Source organism: Nomascus leucogenys, chromosome 12 (genome assembly GCF_006542625.1).
Source record: "Nomascus leucogenys isolate Asia chromosome 12, Asia_NLE_v1, whole genome shotgun sequence".
Lineage (NCBI taxonomy): Eukaryota > Metazoa > Chordata > Mammalia > Primates > Hylobatidae > Nomascus > Nomascus leucogenys.
This window is the reverse complement of record NC_044392.1, coordinates 102,767,611-102,791,357: the sequence shown is the minus strand read 5'-3', so window position 1 is coordinate 102,791,357 and position 23,747 is coordinate 102,767,611. Positions and strand designations below refer to the sequence as shown.

The 23,747-nt window shown below is 41.3% G+C and overlaps 1 protein-coding gene across 9 annotated transcripts in view; it reads right to left on the bottom strand.

The window, feature by feature from the left end:
• The window catches only part of PTGER3 (prostaglandin E receptor 3), a 198,409-nt gene extending 175,787 nt beyond the window's left edge, over positions 1 to 22,622 (bottom strand). For 4 of the 9 annotated variants that reach the window (XM_003260192.3, XM_003260190.3, XM_003260193.3 and 1 more), the window contains exon 1: positions 21,488 to 22,617. In XM_003260192.3, coding sequence (XP_003260240.1) covers positions 21,488 to 22,384 — 897 coding nt within the window. In that variant the 5' untranslated portion in view covers positions 22,385 to 22,617. Of the gene's footprint in view, positions 1 to 21,487 lie in introns of all 9 variants that reach the window. The other 5 variants (XM_012500503.2, XM_012500501.2, XM_003260191.2 and 2 more) reach the window with 4 other exon arrangements.
• Positions 22,623 to 23,747: the final 1,125 nt, after the last annotated feature.

Genomic DNA, 23,747 nt, shown 5'->3' with positions numbered 1-23,747 from the left:
CCTTTCCTTCCTTCCTTTGTATTATAATTAGCCAGGATAACAGCTTCAAACTAGGTGCTAATGGACTATAAGCACATCTTCTTATCATTCATAATTTTAAGTGGAACGTTCTGGTGTTCAGATGACAGCCAGTAGTAACCCTGAGGCTGGTAAGTTGGGGTTATAGAATGAAAGGAGAACCAAGTATTTAAAATAAAATATATTGAATCTACGAGATGATATTCTATTAACTATTTATCTAACAACATTTATTAAAAATATAGCCCAAGAAAAAAAAGAAGCTATTATGCATATTAACAGTCTTTAATGAGGATACCATCAAATTTTTAATACTTAGTGTCAAAAGTCCTTTTATTACTGTAACAGTGTTATATATGATTCTAGCACTCCTTGCTTATAGAAATTTTGCCCAAAAATATAAGACCATATCTTATGCTTAACAACAGAAGAAGAACAATAACAAAACAGCAACTAATGCTTCTATAATACTTACTATAAGAGACTATGCTTACCCATGAGGTGAGTGGGTTGCAGGAATGTCTTCAACGCTGCTACTGGGTAACCCCAAGAGAAGAGAAAGTCACCAGAAATATTTGGTTGCAACTTTTTCCCTTCACAAGAGCCAAGCAGTAAAATTGTGGGTTAAACCCAGTTAACATGGCTCTCTTTGGAAAGGTTGAGGCATTGAAGGCCAAACTTCCTGTCATGATTAGGAAATCACAGACTGTTTCTAATGTTAAAGAGAAAGCAATGCTATTGTGTGACACTTTCAGCTCCTCAAGTTGTGAATCTGGCATTGTGTGATTACTCAGCCCTTGCTTATACTCTAATAAATATTTAAAATACCCCTAAGAATCTGAGATAACACATCAGTAATAGTTTAATTTAGCACTTGCAAAATTCCCTGCCAGAGTTAGGCTTGTACTCAGTATTGGCATCAGGAACTTCCTAACCTTATATTCATTCCTTTTCCTTTTCCCAACACAAAACACACCCCTGGCTAAATTTACCAGCTTTCTTTACAGCTAACTCTTGTCCTGTTGACTGTAAATAGGAACTGAGTAATACTCACAGTCCCTGACCTATGTAAGTGCTATGTAAGTACTACTTGCTGTTTTGTTATTATTTGGATGTTATGTATTATAAACAGAAGCAACACATAGGTGGCAGCTGAAAACCAGCAAGTGCCATGAGATATTTATATTACTCATTGTAAACTTTAGTTTCCCAAACTTCTGAAAAAAATGTTTCTTTTCTTTTTCAGGAAATCAGACTTTAAAAATTCACTTAAATAATGGTTAGTAATTACAATTTTATACCAGGTTGGAAGGAAGTTTGAATAAGACACAATTTGTATTGTATGCGATGCAGGAAAATGGAAAATTATAATGTGTTCATCTTCTATGTTTACCCCCTTAGGCTGCTTTTGTCTCCTCTATTGATTTATTTGGATTAATACTATATTATTACTAATATTATATTATTTAGATTAATACTATATTATTGTTTACTTTGCTGTGGGACTTTGGTCATGGACATGGCTGTTGGACATGGCTTCAAAAATATGTTACTATTATAATGTTTCTAAGAGTAAATTGGATAGATGGTAAAAGTGGGCCCTCACCTTTTATTATTAATACCCCAATTTTGGATAACTTTTTCTCTGTATTCTGGGTTGGTTCAACAGCAAAGTAAATAATAAGAACAAAAAGGAAGCAAATATGAGGAAGAAACCTGTCCCTACCATGACCCACGTGCCTAACTCCTATGAGGATCACAGGCTCCCAGGCTCCTGTGAAAAGATAAACAGATCCCAACACCATTCACTCCCTCTCTCCTTAACATGTGAACCCAGTGAAAGCAATTCTTACTGCACTACCTTAAACAAGTAATAATAAAACAGTTCCTACAACTATCATAGGGAAAATGCTTTTGGTGAATTCATCTAAAATCCTATATTTGATGTAAGTTTATTTTGTTATTTTTTTTAAGAGACAGGGTTTCTCTGTCACCAAGGCCGGAGTGCAGTAATGCCATCATAATTTACTCACTGTAGCCTCAAATTCCTGGGTTCAAGGGTTCCTCCCTAGTAGCTAGTACTACAGGCATGTGCCACCATGCCGGGTTAATTTTTTTCTTTTTAAATTTTTGTAGAGACAGGCGTCTCCCTACATTGCTCAGGCTGGTCTCGAACTCCTAGCCTCAAGTGATTCTCCTGCTTTGGCCTCTCAAAGCACTGGAATTAAAAACAAAAGATTTTATGCCACCTCACCAAGGCGAAGTAGATATTTTCAAGAATAGTTTTGCAGGAATTGGCAAATAGATCTATTGAGCCTTGGAACTATCCAGTTCCCCATCCCATTTAACCAGAACAGCTCTGTTTTCAGCTATTTCTCTAAAGAGATGTACTGACATAGTCCCCCAGGTTAAAACAATTGGAAAATCATCTGTCTAATGCAGTCCTATCCAAGAGAAATGTAATTCAAGCCACAAATCTGCAGCACATGTATGCTTTTGCATTTTCTAGTAGCCAGATTTTTTTTAAAAAATAAAAAGAAACATTCTGAATTTTATTTACCTGATATATCTGAAATGTTACGTCAGCAAGTAGTGAACATAAAAATTATTAATGCAACATTTTACGTTTTACCTTTTCGTATTTAATCTTAAAACTCTGCTGTGTAGTTTACATTTAAAGTATCTCAATTTGGATTAATCACATTTCAAGAGGCAAATAACCATATGTGGCTAGTGGCTACTATGCTGTATAGATGAAAGTTTAGTGCTTGATTCTTTTTGAGGGTTTCCCACGTTTATTCCATCAATTAAAATGTGTAGGTATCATCACTGCAGTGTCCACTATTGGTCACCTACCCAGGGTGCATTCTTCTATCTCCCCTGCATAGTTATTTTCATTGGATCCTGTGTGCTTCAGGGCTGACCCCATCCCTAGCTACAGGAAAGTGCCGGGGTTAGGGATGGTCACGTGACCCCATACTAGCTAATGAGATCCAACAGTTTCCTCATTTTTAAGAGAAAGTCATAGAAAGACACAGCTTCTCTCTCCTGCTGGAAGTTAACCAGGAAGCACGTACTAGCATCTCTGCTACCACTTGCGGGGAACAAGCCATAGGATGAGGCCAAGACTGTCCTGCGAAAGAGAGATGGGGCAAACCTTGGTCCTAGATGACGATGCTGAGGTTTTGGATTAACCAACTCTGAAGGCTGCCCTAATTTTGGATTTCAGTTATGTTTTTTATTCCCAAACCACTATATTACATCATCTCTTATAACGACTGAGGGCAACATAAATATAGTGACACTCGAGCAACTTTTGAAGCATTGTGTTTTTTCCTTTGTTTTTTATTTTTTACTGTTTCCCTATTGTCGCTGAAATTCCTCATGTTTAATTGTTATCCCCAGGGCACCTTTCCAAACATCCCTTCTATGTCTTCCATCTCTAAACGCCAGGCGTTAGAGCAACTGTTTTCTTGTGCTCCTTCCCATTAACTTCTCTCTTCCATTATAAAAACAATGTTGTCTCTCTTATAGTTGTCTACCCTAAAGGTGTGTTTAAATCTTCTCTAGAATTTTTATTACTAACAACAAAGTGGAAACAATAAAAGTAAAGAATAAAGAAAAACATATACTATTATCTTAAATACTAACAAATTTTACTGTATTAATAGTACCCATGATTCATTAGATTCAAGTTGGATTAGTGGCTTTAGAATGAAAAAGATTTGAGTTTGATTCACTCAACACTATTTATCATCTGTGGCCTTAAAGCAAGTTGTTTACTTAGCAAGTGAGAAAGTAAAATAAAATAAAACAAAAGACAGGAATTAATGTCACCTACATTTCAAGATTAATGTGAAGATTAAAAATCACCTAATGTATGCAAAACTCTTAAAGCTAGGATTTATACCTTGATCTTCTTATTCCTATTCTAGTGTCCTTTCACTTAATTACACCTCCCTTCTTCATTCATTCCACAATCAATTACTGCGTGATTGCTTTGGGTCAGGAAGATTTATTGACAAATAAGGCAAGATCTCTGCTTTTAAGCAGTTTGTAATTTAAGCTGAATCAGACAAATAGAGGGAGACCATAAAGCTTGGTGGTTAATTACATAGGCAATAAAATCAGACAAATCTGGATTTGACCCCAAGAAAGTTACTTTACATCTCAAAACCAGTTTCCTCTTCTGGAAACAAAGATGACAGTATCCCCTCAAGTTGTCATCAATAGAACAAAATGAAATTATATCTGTGAAATGCAATGTGCATGAATTATAAAATAAGCATTTGTGTATTGTGGCCAATCATCCTCATTGTCATAATTATAACTGTGCATAATTAAGTGTAAAGGTATGCACAGGCACTATGGAATAAAGAGGAGGGGCATTTAAATCAGTTTCTATGGCCAGGCGTGGTGGCTCACACCTGTAATCCCAGTACTTTGGGAGGCCTAGGCGGGAGGATCACTTGAGGTCAGCAATTCGAGACCAGCCTGGCCAACATGGTGAAACCCCATCTGCACTCAACATACAAAAATTAGCTGGGTGTGGTGGTACATGCCTGTAATCCCAGCTGCTCCGGAGGCTGAGGCAGGAGAATCACTTGAACCTGGGAGGTAGAGGTTGCACTGAGCCAAGATCATGCTACTGCACTCCAACCTGGGCAACAGAGTGAGACTCCATTTCAAATAATAATAATAATATAAGTAAATAAATAAATAAGTTTCTAGGTTCAGAGAAACCCCTGTCTCCCAAAACAGCGGATACTTTGTAGGTATTTGAGACAAAGTCCATATTTCTGAGTGTGAAATAGTGTGAATCATTATAAGAGCTGCAAACTGATTTTTATCACTGAAGGTGAGGATGCTGGGGTAGGGATGGGAAAAAATGGTACAGTGGTAAATGTGGCCAAATCCAAGATCTGGAGGATTAAACTAAGGAATCTGAAGCCTTTTAATCTGGGTGAGAGGCTACTATAGTACACGCCTGAATTCCATGTTAGAGAGTCACCGTGGCCACACTGAGGTTCTCTAAGGCTCTTCCTCTTTTCCCTAATTACAAGAAAAAGGATGAAAGCAGATTCGCAACAACCCCAATTGCACTGTATCATACTGGAGGCTTTAGACCTGTCAAAACAAAGTTTCTAATTTTGACTGTAGTCAAACACTTTCCCACCAAGCAAAAAGAACTCAATATACAGTTTTATTTGTTTTAGAAATAGTTTAGTGAAATGAATAATATATGTGACTTGTAATAGCTGAAAAATGTTTGCCTAGTAAAACTTTATCACTGGATGTGAAGACACACAGAAGTAAATAAAGTTGATGCCACACCTTTACAAAAAACACTTCCTAAATCGCCGGTATCATGGTGAATGGAATCATTTAACAAGTTACTGTCAGAGAAGTGAAAGCTCCTGTCACCTTCGACGGGATTTTCAGAATATGTTCCCCAGATACTGAAGCTCCTACAAAGGTCGATCAGTTGATGACTCAATAGCTATTCTACAGGAAACCTTCATCACCATAACTATCTGACCTAGACAATTTCAGGGATTGTTTTCTTATTATTCTCAATCAATTTGTTCTTTTTTATACAATATTTTCAATGAAGTGATTTGAAAATATTTTTATAAACTAATAAGAAAGAGAGAAACAACGTGACACATAGCATTTTAGTGTACAAAAGCCTAAGATCTACCAATTACTAGGAATATGATTAAGGAAAGTTATCAAATCTTTTCTGTCTTATTATTTGCAACTGAAACATGGGAATGAAAAGTAACAAACTCAAAAGTTGTCGTGAATATTAAATTAGATAATATATGGAAAGGGTAATTGTCAAGTATGCACCTGCACATAATAGGCATTCAGTAAATAGAAGTCCTTTTATTTTTTGTGGCTCTCTTCAGTTTGTGTTCCACCAGCCTCACTGCTACCCCAATTTCCCAACAGATACGTGGCAGGAAAACATACACACACACACACACACACACACACACACACGTGCACACATGCACATGTGCACAAGGCTTCAAAAATATGTTACTATTATAATGTTTCTACGAATAAATTAGATAGATGGTAAAAATGAACCCCCACCTTTTATTATTAATATCCCAATTTTGGATAACCGTTTCTCTGTATTCTGGGTGGGGGAGAAATCCCAGTACATACAAGTGCTGGAGGTGCCTGAGCCTTCATCCTTTGTTATAGCGTGGGGGTAAATAACCCAAGCTACACCAGTCAGGCTGGCAATAGAAGTTTGAATTTTACAAGCATAACACAAAGAAGAAGGGGGTTTTTAGACATTGGATTCATCACAGCGGCACGCAGCAAACATTTTTCCAGCAGGACTTTGGCTGTGCAGCCTGAAGTTCATCATCAAGAACATTCTGGGTCTTGCGTGTTTTCCAAACCTGACCTGCCAGCTTTCTCTGGACTCTGTGAGCTCCTGAAATCTTTCCACATATGCTCTTTGCACTTGGAGTCACAGCTGGTTGTTTGCAACCCAGAACCATGTCTAAGGAGGAGGGTAGAATTCTGAAGTCAGAAGATATTCCATGCTTCCTGATATTGATCTGTAGCAAAATTTAATTAGAAATAGATGCTAGAGAAAAGAATTTCAAAATGTTCCCTAATGTCTTCTATAGAGCGAAAGCTAATATTAAGAAATTTACTTTTGGATCCAGGCAAATCCCTAGTCTATTCTTGGAGAAAATTACTATGATTAAATAAATTCAAAAGTCTGCCACCCAGCATGTTGGCCGTTAGCACAGCTACTGATTTACGAAGAAAAAGCTGGTTGCCAGAATAACATAAAACCCAGACTACAACTCATCCTTTATGGAAAAATCAAGAAAGAACTTTTTTCTTCTCTAGTCATCTCACTACGATGTTAATGGAGTATTTGTGACATTTTCGTCTTATAATGCCACCTTTCATTATACTCTTACTTCTGGACAATTCTCTGAGCCTGAATCTTTCCTCATAGCTTAGAAAACTCATACTAGTCTTTGAAAATGCAACTTTGTCATCTATGACTGTTTCTTGTATTTATAAAACAAAACAATAGAAAAAATCTATGATGTCTAAACAGTGCTTCAAGATGATGTATTCATAAAATATTGTATTATTATAAAAGCAAAATTAAAACCTCACATGTAGACAGCAAATATAAACTTATTAACTTGAAGCTTTGAAAACAGAACACAAGACCTAGCCAAAGAGCTGCAAAGCTATGGCTTAGGCTGGTTCCTTAGGAGCAGAGCCTGAAGTGGGGATTCTGATACATAGCAAGAAGCTGAAGTGAGAGGCTCAGAAAGAGACAGTGCTGCCTTCAATCTTCGATAAGGCCACCTCCACTCTTCACACTCCTGCGATTTATGTGAATCAAGCAACTCCCCCTACCTTTTTATATTTATTTTTTTTGTTGTTTGCTTAAGCTAGTTTGCATTAGTTTTCGGTCATTTGCAGCCAAACAATCCTGATTTTAAAAGTAGGGAGTATTAATTTGAGAACTGCTCTCCGTTTAGGAGAAAAAGAGGCCAACAATAACCAGAGCCCGTTTAAAAAGAACAATGACTACGAAAGTTTCTTCTGAGGCCCAGCCTGGAAATCAGCACGCTCCAGATCTTCTGGGGATCAGGATTCTCATGACATTCTATTATTCTATAAGAAAACTTTGCTAACTTCTATGTCTCTGTGTGACTGTTCTGATTCACGTCTCAGAAAAAAGGAAATAACATCTATTAAATCAAATTTACCTCCTAATTCTGTCCCTTCCTAGTTATGTAAGCTTAGAGCAGTCACTTCCTTCTTGGGGAGCCAAATGGAAAGCCATATGTAGGTAGCTGGCCACCTCAAAACCAAAGGCCTGGAGAGGAAGAGAGAGGTCCTATTTCTTGTCAGAGTCATAGGACAGGGATTAGAGAAATTTCAAAATGTCCGGTAAACTCTGTCTCCAAAACACCATGTGGATGTGGGTACATCTCCACTCCAGTCCCAGTTGTCACCGCCTCTTACCTGGATGACTTCAACAGCCTTCTACCTGGTGTCCCTGCTCCCACTCATACCCTTCTGCAATCCAGCTCCATATAGCTGCCAGAAGGATGCTTCGGGCTTTATTCTGGCACACTGCTTCATTTTCTTAATGGTGTTTATCACAGTCACTAGACTTCCAGTTTATTTATTGCCTCTCTCCTTCCACTAGAATGCTAATTCCCTGAGAGCATGAAACTAGCCTAATTCACTGCTATATTTCCAGCACCTAGAACTGTGCCTGACACATTGTATAGGCTCAATAAACAAATATTGATTGCACGCATGGACAAATGAATTCTGAATGGTTCTCAGCTTTGTTTCTTTATTGAAAATTAAAGATGGAAAATGCTGCTGCTTTTTTTTTTTGAGTCAATTTCAAGTTTCTCCAGGAAATCATTTTAAAGACAACACATTCCTTGAGGACAAGGGTCACGTCATTGTAGCACTACCTCACATACGATCAGTATTCAATAAGTGTCTGCTAAATAAATTATAAATCATGGCTCCTCCCTCTGCCGTGGTCAAAATAATTTTTTGTTATTTTTCTGCTTATAAACTTAGTAGAACTCCTCATTACCTAATAATATAATGCTGCATTAGTAGTACTACTCTGTATAACTAGTTATTGCTATAGTATTTTTATCTTTAAAAATTAAAAAAAAACTTTAAAAATAAAACATGTCTTTAAGTAAATTAGTATTGTTATGATGTGTCTCTATCTGGATTCTTTATCTGGCCAGCATTTTGATAGGATTTCTTCGTAATTTGGTGGAGGTAATATTAGTTTTATCTTATTTTATTTTGAGTGAGAAGAATCTTATTTTAAAACTCATTTATGTGAGTTACCATATTAATAACTACGAAACAATGATTTATACTAGCAGGGAAGACATTGTAGCAACTCAGAATTATTTTTTAGGGACACAGTCATAATTCTGAAGTGGAATATGGGAGTCTTTTCTTAAAAATTCCCAACGTGTGTATGCTTTCTTGTTCCTAAGTCCAACTGTTAAAGTTTTTAAACCTCATATTTTAATCTAACATTTTTATCGCTAAATTTTCTTTTAATGTGTTCCTTTTGTCATTTACTGATTTTCCTAGATTTGACATGACAGGTATTTTATAAGATGATATATATGCTGCTTTCTGTTCACATAAATTGAAGTAGCTAAGTCCCTTTATGTTTGCCATATTTACTAAAGTACCTGGCACAAAATGCACCAGAATCTAGGGCAGTCATTTTATGTAAATGCACATGAGTTTACATTGCTAATATAATTGTTGATCCACTGATAACTTGTGCAATAAAGTACGTATGCAGTGACTGAGTTGTCAGTAAAAAATGTAACCTCTTTGTGATAAAACATAATAGTAAAATAAAAATAAGTTTAGTATTGTTCTAACTAATCCAAGAGCTAGTATTAGCACTGAAGGGTGGAAGCAAAAGGGAAGACAGATTCTGACTCAGTCAATATAAGGGAAATGAATTTTTCTAATAGAAAGAACAACTGTAGATGAATTGGGTATTCTAAGGCATCATGGCATGGAGGAAACATGGACAAATGAATTCCAAATGGTTCTCAGCTTTGTTTCTTTATTGAAAATTTGTTGGCTTTTCAATCCCAGCCTGTCCACTTAATAGCTTTGCTACCTTGAACAAATCACTCAGTTCCTCTCAGCTTCAGTTTTCTCATTATAATAACTTTGGCGACAAAATGCCTGTCTCATAGGGTTATTGCAAGAAATTTTAAAAAAAGTATGTGTGAGAAAGAGTCTGGCACAGTCTCGGCTCTAAGAAAATTCCTAGAGCTCTTGAGAGGTAAAAGATTTCCTATTATTAAGGGTGTTCAACAAAGCGTAAACAAAGCTGAGACAACTTCACTAAGAATATTCTAGAAAGAGGCCGGGCACGGTGGCTCACGCTTGTAATCCCAGCACTTTGGGAGGCCGAGGTGGGCGGATCACGAGGTCAGGAGATCGAGACTACGGTGAAACCCCGTCTCTACTAAAAATACGAAAAATTAGCCGGGCGTGGTGGCGGGCGCCTGTAGTCCCAGCTACTCGGAGAGGCTGAGGCAGGAGAATGGCGTGAACCCGGGAGGCGGAGCTTGCAGTGAGCCGAGATTGCGCCACTGCACTCCAGCCTGGGCGACAGAGCGAGACTCCATCTCAAAAAAAAAAAAAAAAAAGAAAGATATCAAATATTAGATGAGTTGTTCTCCTAAACGAGCTTTGTGAATTCAGGTTTTATAATACACACTCTCCTATTTTACAAATATAGAACAGTATAGAAAATCAATACAACTTGCCCAAAATGAAACACAAATTCTCATTCCTAATCTTAAGCAATCTACTTATGTGTTTCTCCCTTTCCCTTCAGTCTCTATTTGACTATATCTATAGTTTTTGACATTCTCAAGTGTACTTCTGCAAAAACAGATCTGCTTACCGTTCCCAGCACATCCCGTTCAACATTTTCCGTGGTGCATCTGCACAGATCCACTGCCGCTTCCCCTCTCTCGCCGATTCTAGGCCAAGCTACTTCCCACTCCTCTTTTAAAGCAACATTTAAGGAAGAAAGTTTTTCTTTATATTAATGTCTCTACATGTCCATCTGTCCTCAGTACTCGAGGGCTCTGATGCTCTACCCATCTAATCCATTAGGCAACCTTAAGTGGTCTTAAAACATAAAGCAGATCAGATCATTCCCCTACAGCTTTCAGTTGTTTTTCATTGTACTTGTGGTAGAAATCTGAACTCCCAAACAAAAATGACAAGGTTGCGAATTATCTGGCCCTGCCTCCCTCCCTTGCAGGCAGTCTCTTTTTTACTCACTCTAATCCATCCATCTGGCCTTCTTTCAGTTCCTCCAATGCTTCCAGTGTATTCCTACACTGACACCTTCACATACTGCTCTTTCTTCCTTGAAGTCTTATCTTGTAAGACTCATCATAAATGACCCTTTTCCCAGAGATGCCCTCCCTAACCCCAGTGCATCAATAGGAGATCTTCTTTGACACTCTCCCAAAGTACCTTTCTCTTGCCTTCATAAAGTGCTCGTTTTTGATGTTTAAAAAGGTATGCCAGCATCCATCTGCACTTCCCTGGTCAAGTGAGCAGAGCAAATTACATTGGAGCAGAAGTTTCAGAAGAATTACTTATTTTGGTAAATTTGGAATCATTAGCTTTACACAGTGGAAATTGTGTGGTATAACAAAGGAAAACCCACACAACACTCTGTGATATAGACTGCTGGTCACTTGGGAAGAAGTATATGGTGCTTAAGGGGCCCAGGACCTTCTGGTCAAAGAGGAGATCAAGAAACTGAACCTCTTCTCTCAAGATTTGAAGCCAAGAAACTTGGAGCAGAGTGGATTTGGCCACATTCACTACAGGGAAAATACATAAAAGCCTTAAAAGAAAACTTAGAGAAAGGGAAAAACCGGATGTGGTGGTGCACAGCTAATAGTACAACTACTCAGAGGCTGAGGCTGGAGGATCACTTGAGCCCAATAGTTCAAGGCTGCAGTGAGCTATGATCACACCACTGTACTATAGCCTGGGCGACAGAGCAAGACCCTATCTCAAAATAAAATAAATTAATTAAAAATAAAAAATAAAAGAAACGGCCAGGCACGGTGGCTCATGCCTGTAATCCCAGCACTTAGGGAGGCCGAGGCAGGCGGATCACAATGTCAGGAGATCGAGACCATCCTGGCTAACACGGTGAAACCCCGTCTCTACTAAAAATACAAAAATTAGCCGGGCGTGGTGGTGGGCGCCTGTAGTCCCAGCTACTCGGAGAGGCTGAGGCAGGAGAATGGCGTGAACCCGGGAGGCGAAGCTTGCAGTGAGCCGAGATCGTGCCACTGCACTCCAGCCTGGGCAACAGAGAGACTTTGTCTCAAAAAAAAAAAAGAAAGAAAGAAAGGGAAAGACACATTTGTCAGGAGATAATCTGAGTACCATCCAGAGCCTAATGATCCCAGAGGGAAGGCTGATTCTAGGGCAGCATGTGGCCTGAGGTCAGCAGCCCTTTGAGTCCATGTACTCACTCTAGCAGTGTTTGTGTTCTGGAGAATTGTGGCTGAACATTACAGCTGGAGTCATAAGTGCGAATTAATGTGCTCCCTAATTATGGAATCCAAGCACAGATCCAGTACAGCTGGGGCCAAGCGTGTTCCATTAGGGCCATCATGCTGCACTGGACCAGCCCCGTCCTGCCCACATGAGGCCAATCTCATGTGTGGTAGTAAGGGCAACCACAGTAAGACCCATCAGACTAGTTACATTTGCTTATTGGAATGACTGACTATCTACTGTCTGTCTACCTTAGTAGACTGAAAGCTACATGAAGGAAGATAGCGTTCCATTTGGTTTACCATTGAGGCTACCACGTAAAGCTGCACAGATTGCATACTGCTCAACTCCAAAGATTGTCATTATCTTACAATATAATGTGAATAACACTCTCTCGAACAACGTAACTGCTCAACCTGTATAGCTAAATGAATCAGTGCTGGCCATCACTGTATCACCAGAGTGATGAGAGTGGCAGGCACGTAACAAGCTCTCAATAAATATTTATAGAATCACTGGCTAAGAGAACGTGTGATCTATTTTGTCCGTTTGCATACATTTCTATGCTTTTTCCTAATAATTCTTTAAGTATTTTCTCCCATATATCTGAAATAGTATGTCCAACAGGGACCATTTAATGTATTTAGAGCTACAGGAAGTGAGAACTGAAAGGATGATTAGAGTCGTTAATCGTTTTATCTTACCGATTAGAAAAGGAAAGTCCGGCAAGATAAAGTGACTTAGATCACGTGGCAAGGCCATGACCAGATCCAGGTCTCTTGCCATCCAGTGCCTTATTCTCTCTGTGGCATTCACTTGCTTCTTTAATAACTTTCTTCTGTTCTTCTTATGAAGCAGAGAGGAGTCCTCACAAGTCGGGGGTCACTTAATCACTGATGCTACTCTGTGGCTGAGGAGCTGGCTGTTGGGGCTTTCTTCTATTTGGGGAAATATGAAAGTGCGTGATCTGCCAGAAGCTGTGACCCAAATAAGGTTGTTGGTAGCAAGATGTTACCAAGGAAATTTCATACCTCAAACAGCAATTAGTGCTCCACTTTACTGTCTTGTGAACTTCTCAGAATGAATCTAATCTTTTACAATCACTCTTTCATCATTTTCAACATTAATCACACACTTCTTTTTCCCAAATTTTTATGAATCACAACAGCAGCATATTCTCAACCACAGAAAATGATATTTATTATGTGTTCAGAAAGAGGGACAAAAAGATACAAATCAAATTTACTTTCAGGATATAACAAAAAATTAGTGGAAAGTATATGTTTTAAATTACACTTAATATTTGGGGACCAATTATTGCTTGAAATAAATAGGCTTCCAGTTCCAACATGGCCTTTTGTTTTTGTATTACCAAGAGTTTTTAAGCAGTAATGGTATCTGGTGGAGAATTTATCTTGTATTCATATTGCACAACTTTTGCCTAAATTAGTAGGTGTTTTCTTTTTTCTAATATAAAGGGGGAATACTCAAGCCTCCTCTTCCATTTCTGCTACCATTTTTCATTTTAGATCGATGATCCTTCAAATATCTGTCATAAAATTAGTTTGCTAAAATAATATTTGGATTTTAAGTAAGCAGCCACATGAGCCACTGAAATGTCCTCCTTATAAATGTGGTCCCAGAGAATATCTGGGAAGGCCGCTGGATAGGAAAGTAACACATTGTGCTATCTGCAGGCTGCAAATAACATTAATGTGTTGTCAGGACCTGGTCAAACTGTGTGAAGCAGTTTACAGCTCCATGATTCACACACTTTGGTCTGACTTAAGGCTTGTGTAAATTCAATTCTGGGCCGTCAGTCAGCAGCAGAGGTTCTGTTCAGCCCCAACACTTCTAATTGCCTGTGAAAAGATGAAGACAACTGAGGGAGAGACTCTCTCAAGAAGTTTGCAGAATGACTTGATCTTAGACAACAGTTAGATGCACAATTAGTTCAACTCAAGATTCCATTGAGAATAGGTTTGTGCACATATAGGATAACAGGAAGAAGACCCTGACAGGAAAGAGCTCACACGAGAGGCTGTGGGTGCTAGCAAGACCCGCATTTAACTCCAACACAGAGGGATGACTGTTTAGGTGGGGAGGGGAGCTGCTCACTGCAGATGAGTCGTCCCCTTCTCAGGGCCACAGAGCAGAAAAGAGCATTCCAGACCTGCGACAGAGGTCTTCAGGACACAAGGTACTAGCTCCTCCCTCAGGTGTAAGGGAAAGGGGAAATGGGATCAGTGTGTTTTGGAGTTAGAGAGCTAACTAGAAGCTGTAAAAGGGAACAGATTACAGGGCTGAGAGAATGCAGAGGAGGGATGGTGGCAGGGGGGAGGGAAGGAGGGATGAATTACAATACCTTATAAAAATTTAGGCATCCTGTAATCCCAGCACTTTGGGAGGCTGAGGCGGATGGATCACGAGGTCAGGAGATCAAGACCATCCTGGCTAATGCAGTGAAACCCTGTCTCTATTAAAAATACAAAAAAATTAGCCAGGCATGGTGGCAGGCACCTGCGGTCCCAGCTACTCGGGAGGCTGAGGCAGGAGAATGGCAAGAACCCGGGAGGCAGAGCTTGCAGTGAGCGGAGATTACGCCACTGCATTCCAGCCTGGGTGACAGAGCAAGACTCTGTCTCAAAAAAAACAAAACAAACAAAAAAAAAAACTCTAGGCACAGTTGGTTTCCCATTTTTTTTCCTTTTTCTGAAAGTTGCATTCTCTACCATGTTTTTTCCCCAATGAACTATAACTAATCAAGCTGTGAAACACTACTTGCTTCTTTTCTCCAGTTTGCTAGAAGAAAGATCTATCTCAGCACAAGAGTCAACATCACTATTCAGTGAAACATCACAGTGGTATTCCTCATATGGAAGGAATATTCCCAGCTTGCTAAAAGGACTCAGTAATAAAGTATTTTCATAGTACTGTACACTACCCCATTATTTTCACATATGTTAATCTTGTTGGTTTTCATTATAATACTGTGAAATGAGCTGGGTAGGCATTTTTGTTTCAAAAAGAAAGGAAGGAAGGAAGGAAGGAAGGAAGGAAGGAAGGAGAAGAAAAAGAAAGAAAAAGAAAGAAAGAAAAGAAAAGTAAAGAAAGGAAAGAAAAGTAAAGAAGGAGAGAGTGAGGGGAGGGGAGGGAAGGGAAGGGAAGGGAAAGGAAAGGAAAGGAAGGGAAGGGTTCATAAAGATATCAAGTGAATTGTCTAAGGCCCAAAAGTAATTGCTTATTTACATGGGGCCAGACCCTGTCTTCTGATTTGGTTGCTCAAGTATTCAGTCAAGGCCAGCACGGTGGCTCATGCCTGTAATGCCACAGCACTTTGGGAGGCAGAGGCGAGAGGATCACAGGAGGACAGGAATTTGAGACCAAACTGCCCAACATGGTGAAATCCCCTCTCTAGTAAAAAAAAATACAAAAATTAGCATGTGGTGGTGCACGCCTGTAACCCCAGCTACTCGGGAGGCTGAGGCACAAGAATCGCTTGAACCCAGGAGGCAGAAGTTGCAGTGAGCCCGAGATCGTGCCAATGCACTCCAGCCTGGGCAACAGCGAGACTTTGTCTCAAAAGAGAAAAAAAAGTATTCAGTCAATAAGCACGTATTGGGCAGACCTTATATGGCAAGTAATTATGATAGTTCCCAGGAAAAAAATAATGTGCAAGACAGACACTGTACTTGACCTTGGCAGAACTAAAAGAACAGAAAGACAGTAAACCAACGTCTCCAATGAAGTGTGACTCAGACTGTGAACCGGAAATGCAGGGTATCATGAGATCAGGGCACCCAATCACGGCCTAGAGAGGATGAAGGACGGCTTCGCTAGAAAATGGCTTCTAACTTGAGATCTTAGCCAATCCAAGAGAGGTGGACGCTTGGCAGATATTGCTGAATGGCTGAGGGGTAAAGTGGCAATGAAAAAATGGAGAAAGAAGTGTTCTGTGTAAAGAGAGCAGGGTGCAGGAATTCACAGAGAGTTTCCATGTTGTATGTATCTCGGTCATATGCTGTCCAACTGTCATTTCTGTATAAGAATCAATTACAGATGTTCCTCAACTTACATCAGGGTTACATCTGGGCAAACTCACTGTCAGTTGAAAACGTTGTAAGTTGAATACATCGTAAGGTCAAAGATGCGTTTAATACGTTTAATACACCTAACATACTGAACATCATAGCTTAGCCTTGCCTACCTTAAACATGCTCAGGAGACTTACATTAGCCTACAGGTGGGCAAAATCATCTGGCAACACAGTCCACTGTGGAGTAGTGCTTGCTTACCTTGTGTTTGCGTGGCTGACTGGGAGCTGTGCATGCATCACCAAAGAGTATCATACTGCATATCACTAGCCCGATAAAAGATCGCCATTCCAAATTCCAAGTACAGTTTCTACTGAATGTGCATTCCTTTCACACCATCATGAAGCTGCAAAAGCGTAGGTCGGAGACTGTCTGTACTATGTTTACAGTAAAATGTCGCCATATACTTAGGGGACAAGATATAAGAGGAACCCCCCAAAATGAGGCTCCTTCATTGGTTACCATCTTTATGAAAGTTGGAATTTTCTAGGGAAAAGGAGGACTTGAGAGATTGTCTAATGATATTCAAGAAGCACAGCTGGCAGGAGTTGAAATACAAACTTCCTTCCTGTCTTTTTGTAAAGCAACTGGAAAAAATGGGAGAGTAAGAATTTGACATGTTACAGTTGTAGATCTTAGTGTTGTGAGGCATGAATGAGATAAATGTGGAACACTGGCAGGTTGCAAAAACATTACACAGATGTACAGTGTTTTAGGGGGGACTTCCCCGCATTTCTTTCCTGCAATGCAAGGGCAGAACTAAAAACTGAAACTTAGCACCCAGTATCCCTCACCTACCACCCCTCTGCACCCTCAGAGGACTCATAGTCTGTTACAGATGCCTGTGGTGCATATTCCTGAGTGTTAGTCCCAGAAAACTACACCTATGGAAACTTTTGTAATTTAGTTGTTGACCTTCACAGCTTGTTCAAAAGAGAAGGGCCAGTGACTCACAATTATATTACAACTTCAGACCATGTGAATTTCTTCAAAGATGATGGCTTAAGAAGTGTTTAATTCTTGGCTCTTTCTGATAAACTCAAAAGAGTGAAGTCCTCATCTTGTCATTCAGGGACTAACCATCTAAATTTGCTTTCTTGAACATTTTTAAAACATCATTCCCATTGATCTAGTGTGCACCCTTTGTTCTCATTGGGCTGGGTTTTGGGACACACTTGCTCTCAGTCATGAAGTCGTGAAGTGAGGTTATGCCAATTCATCTTCTTGGAAATCTCCACTGGCAAATTCAGATTGACTTTTTTCTGAGAGCCAAAGGCATTAATTACATCCTATCTTGTATTACAGTTCTACAAATATTTCACTCATAAATGTGGAAATTCTGCTTTTCTGAACAGATTATAACATTAATCAGTTTTATAATCATAGAATATTTTGTTGACCTTCACACCTTTTTCAAAAGAGAAAAATTATAGAATATTTTTCCTACAATGTGGATTCATATGTTTAATCACTTTCTCTGAAGCAACATCCTGAATATGGCAGAAAGTTAGAGGCAGAAGAGATTAGCAATTGAATAATACTTTTATATGCTGTAAAATATTATTTCTGAAAATAATTCATCATACATATCTACCACATGTGGCATATCAAAGGCAAATTTCACCTGTCAAAATATATCAGTGATTCCTTAACTAAAATGAAAAAAAATCACAACTACATTGTGAAATATCTTCTTGAACTGAAACATCTCTATTTGTGGATACTGAGCAGGGAATTCAGTGGTTCAAGATTAAAGGCAAAAGTTTCTAAGGCTGCTTTTATCCAGTTCCAAGACTGATGATGAGAAACTGTTTGTTGCTCATACCTCACTTTTCACAATGTTCATAGCTGGCTTTATATTTACTGTTTTTGAGATAGCTCACAGTATTAGCCACATTCTACCTGTTTGGGAGTGCCAAGTTATAAAAGTACAAAATGTACTTATAGCTTCCTTTGAACAAAATCCTGAGGTTATTCCCATTTCTGGAAATTTAGCTATCAGGTCAAACAACTGAGCTATGGTGAGCATCATTCATAAAATATAAAACAATAATGATAAAAATCAAATAGATTGCATTGCTGGATCAATTGGCTGATTGCAACAGAATGACGATGTGATGCCTTACATAAGCAGTAACTAAAAACTGTAGATCATCTATCCTGGTGACATAATTTCCCACTGTACTCTCTTAATTTCACATTTTATATTGTATTTTGCAAAATTTCTGAGAAAAAGAAAAAGGAAACAAAGCTTTTGTTTAAGGATACATAAACCTCTATTTAAGTATTTATGTAGTGTGAACTCGTAGCTGTTGGGACATTTTCTTATTATGGTGTTTCTGTCCTACCAAGTTTTCCTGCAGTAACAACTCAATATTTATTATAGTCATGATAGTCTTCCAGGATATATTCAGGGTCCTTTCAAGTAAGAAGTTTGGACAATTAGAATAGTATCCTATACCTAACGTAACAAATGCTAACAGGAAATCTATATTACACTCATAGTTAGAAAAAACAGCATTAATCTCTCATTTTAACACTAATATGCTGAAAATTCAATTCACTAAATTCTAGTGTTTTTATTCTTACAATTCTCTATTAAGAAAGCAGCTTTGCCAGTTTCTTTTCTTTGAAGTAATTCCAACTTCGTACAGTATATCTTTTTGAAGATATTTGGAGTTTTTTTTTTTTTTTTTTTCAGACGGAGTCTTGCTCTGTCACCCGTGCTGGAGTGCAGTGCCGTGATCTCGGCTCACGGCAACCTCTGTCTCCCCAGCCTAAGTAATTCTCCTGCATCAGCCTTCCGAGTAACTGAGATTACAGGCGCATGTCATCATGCCCCGCTAATTTTTGTATTTTTAGTAGAGGCGGGGTTTGGCCATGTTGGAAGGCTGGTCTCAAACTGCCGACCTCAAATGATCCACTCACCTCAGCCTCCCAAAGTGCCGGGATTACAGGCGTGAGCCACCGCGCCCAGCCGATGGAACCATTTTCTTTAAAAAGTTCCCATTTCTCCTAGGCCGGGCACGGTGGCTCATACTTGTAATCCAAGCACTTTGGGTGGCCGTGGCGGGCTGATCACCTCAGGTCAGGAGTTCGAGACCACCCTGGCCAACATGGTGAAACCCCATCTCTACTAAAAATACAAAAATTAGCCAGGTGTGGTGGCAGGTGCCTGTAATCCCAGTGACTCCAAAGGCTGAGGCAGGAGAATCACTTGCACCTGGGAAGTAGAGGCTGCAGAGAGCTGAGATCTCACCACTGCACTCCAGCCTGGGTGACAGAGTGAGACTCCGTCTCAAAAAAAAAAAAAAAAAAAAAAAATCTCCTTTTTGATATAATGACATGTTGAATTTATTTTGTTTAATGTTTTTATAATTGAATTAATACAGTGCCCAGTAAAATGCTATAAATCAAAAAGAATTATCCAAATGAAAATAAATTGAAATTAAGTAAGACTAGTTTCAAATACAGTCTTTCTTGAAAGAGTGAGTTTCGCCACCCTAAATTACAGTTTTCAAGATTGATCTACTTTCTTTCTGACGCTACCATACTTTTGGTACTAGAATTAAAGTGTCTAAATCAAAAACACACTACATGGTTTCGCTTTGACTTAAAAACAAAATACACAAACAATAAATTATAAGTCTGATTAGCTCTATGGGTATTTTGTTCAATTGATTTAACTGCATTTTTTTCCCTAGGATATAAATCATGTGATACAGCAAACTCAAAGATGTGGGACTCAAATGACACTTGTGAAAAATTCAGATACCCTGTTTGCCTTTAAAGTTATATTAATTACCACACTTTAGTAAAGTGTTTACTATTTAGAACTCTTTCTTCCTTCCTAGTTGGCCACCTGTACACTCCATTTCTAGGCCATAAAAGTAAATACTGTCTATCTAAAACTGGTGCTGGTTTTGATAAGCCATAGTGATGATATCGGCCTGAGTTCCAACTCCTGGAATAAAGAACTGTGACCATACAGCGACTTGTGGGCAGTTAGGTCTCAACATAACTCTCCTTGTCCCCTCATGTCACTGATCTGGAGCCAAGGTTTGTGCTCCAATCTACCAAACCAGGTGAGAGAAATTACATTTCTATTTTCAAATGCAAGGGATTTAAAAGTATACATGGCGCACAAAAAACTCAACGTACTTAATGCCTAATGCCACTGAACTGTACACATAATAATAGCTAAAATACTGAATTGTATGTAATATATTTTACCACGATTAGGAAAAAAAAAACTGCGTTCACGTGTTTCAAAGGTTTTCCACAATTGTATAACACATATAGTTGGTTATACCTTTGTAACAGTGACCAAATCGCTCTTTCTGCAACATCTATTAACCCAGACTCCCCAGGGTCTAAGTAAGCATCCATTTTTCAGGAATTAGTAAACAGCACTTACACACGGACATTTCTAGCTAAAAGTAACACAGACAAAAAACCTCGAAAATATCATGTAAGGGCAGGTGTTAGGCAAAGAGCCTCTGCAAACATCCTTGCTCCTCTGCGCTGCTCTGGTAGGAGCTAGGACATGGAGAAACCTCTACCTCCTATCTCAGGATTAGCGAACCCTGCTTGAGTGCTGCCAGGGTAAGTAAATGCTGGGCTGAAGAAGCTGCTGAGCTTCCGGATGCCACTGACTGTCGTTCGGGCACTTCCTAGAGCAGAGGGTCAAACACCATGGCGAAGGGCTGAGGAGGCAACTCGCATCTTTCATTCTCCTGCCTCATCAAGAATGAACCTTGAAGGCACCCATAGGTCGCGCAGTGTTTCAGAAGCCGCAGGCGGGCTGTGACTGCCTGGGGTTGCAGACTGAAAATTTCATTAACGTGAAAGAGGGCTTTGAAATTTAAAAAAAAAAAATCCCACCATATCAGGCTACAGTTATCATAGCAATTCTGCTTTTAATGCACTCAGGACAAACCTCTACCTCTGCATATATGTCATTTCAGTGACACATCCTGTCTCCTCCCCGACTCGAATGTGAGCAGCCCTGTGATCTCTCTGTGCTCATAACCAGTGCCTAATGCGAATCCTGGCTCTTGGAAGGCGCTCGGCTAGTAAGTGAGGAGCTCAGCTCTGAAGCTGTAGCCAAGACAGCGCGGGCAGGAGGAAAGGACGCTCCAGCGCTCTGCGGTTGCAAACACACCCCTGCAGGTGCTGCCACTTAGCGAAGTCTTAGGTTCCCGCTTACTCGCACGCGCTTCCCGACTTCCCCCAGCCCTGGAACTACCTACCAGTAGCGGAGACCAGCAGACCGACAGCACGCACATGATTCCCATGAGCTGAATGGCCGTCTCGGTCGTGATGCGGCCCCACTGGGCGCTGGACTGCGATGCCGTGGCCTTGGCCCGGCAGCGGGACACCAGGGCCTTAATGGTGGCCAGGTTGCAGGAAAAGGTGACTGTCAGCGCCAAGAGCCCCAGGAAGGCAAAGGCAGAGGCGAAGAAAAGGTTGCCCCAGTTATGCGAAGAGCTAGTCCCGTTGCCCCCTCGCCCGGTGCTGATGAAGCACCACGTCCCGGGCCACTGGACGGTGTACTGGCCCACGCCCATTACCGGCAGCAGGGCGAAGGCGAGCACGGCCAGCCACACGCCGAGCAGCACAGCGCGGGTGGCACGCGTCTTCATGTGGCTCGCGTACCAGTGCGGCGCCCGGATGGCCAGCGCCCGCTCGACGGCCATGGCGCTGGCGATGAACAGCGAGGAGAGCCCGAAGACAGTCATGGTCAGCCCGAAGAAGGTGCAGAGCCGCCCCGACGGGTCGAGGTGCTCCCAGCGCTGCTTGGACAGGTACACCACGATGACCACCGGGGTGGTGAGAAGCTGCCCGGCCAGGTCGGTGAGCGCCAGCCAGCCGATGCACAGCAGGAAGGACTTCTTGCGCTTGCTCTCCCGGCGCCGGTAGCTGCGCGACACGAGCAGCATGGCCAGTGCGTTGCCCACGAAACCGGTGAGCAGCATGGTGATCGGGAAGGCCACGGACACCGATCCGCAGTCCTCGCCAGACCCCGGAGGGCGCGTGAGGTTGCCCCGCGCCTCGGCGGAACGCTCGGGCCCCCACATGCCCGGGTAGGAGTGGTTGAGGCGGGTGCAGAAGGGCGCATGCCCTCCGTAGCCCCGGGTCTCCTTCATGTTGGCTTCGAGGTGAGGAGGGGATGGCGTCCGGAGAGCCGCAGCCCGAGCGGGCAGACGCGGCGTGGGCGGCGGCGGAGGTCGGCGTCTACAGCGGCTGGGGCCGGGCTGCCCTCCATGGTGCGGGGCGCAGCCGCCGCCCTGCTCCGCTACTGGGACCGCGGCCGCGGCGGCGCCAGGGCTCCCTGGCCGGGGAGGGAGCCACGCCTTCCTCTCCGGGAAACCTCTGGCTCCGAGGCGCGCCGAGGTGCCGAGTCCCCGCTATAAGGCCGAGGGGGCGGGGCGCCCGTGGGTGTGGACAGAACCGAGGTGGGAGGAGGGTGCAAAGCAACTGAGCGCCTCTCTTGGCTGTTGCCTATCCTGATCGCCTGGGTCGGGAAACCCCAGACGGGCTCCCCTGGAACGCCCTGCTCCTGGCCGGACCGGGAGCCCACCGGGCGCCTCCTCCGGTTCTCCGCCGAAGTGTCGGTGGGCGGCAGGCAGCTAGTAAGTCTCCCTGGTCTTGCGGACCCCAGGCAAACCGCCGAGGCGCACCCGAGCGCTCGCCCTCCTGCTTCTCCAACCACAAACGCTCCTACAGGGACGGGACCCTTCTCCTGAAGTCCTTTAGTAACTCTGGTAAAGTGCACGTCGCCTGTCCTGAAGCAGTCCACACAAGCCTTTGCAGAGCTGATCGTTACCTTTTTTCCTTTCTGCTTTGGGACTCTAGAGTGATTATACAAAGGCCAAGGTGTCCTGTCCCCTGGGGTGCCGCTGAAAATTATAAAATTTCTAGACAGTGCCTGTAGACTTAAGGGAATAGACACAGGGAAACAAATACATCGGATGATTGAATTCCAAGACCAAGAAATCCCAACTACTACCCCTCGCCTAATCCTGCCCGCTCCCCTCCCCAACACCCAACAAAAAGGCCAGCTATGGCAAAAGTGGCTACAGGAAGGTGGCATCATTTGCATATCTGAGGTAGTGAAATCAGCTGCTCCCAGCCTATGGGAGTGAGAGGGGAGCAGAGGAGAAAAGCATTCCTTCCAAAGCCTCCAACCATCCTTCTTATCTTCATAGAATAAGAACTAGAAAATGTATTCAGATGTTATGAAGGCCTTAATCTATATGGAAACTTTGCCTTTGAAATAAGAAACATTGAATGAAAATAGGCATACTTGCTTGCCTCGTAACATCTTTCAGTAAGCCAATATTTTATGTACTTCTCACAAGCATTTTCTCATTTTATCACAGAAATCCTCCAAGGTACTATTGCTATTATTATTTCCCTTAAAGGTGGGGTAACTGAGGCCCCATGAAATTAAAGAATGTTCCTGAAGTCTCTCAGCAATTCTCAAGTCCCATCTTATTTGAAGCATGT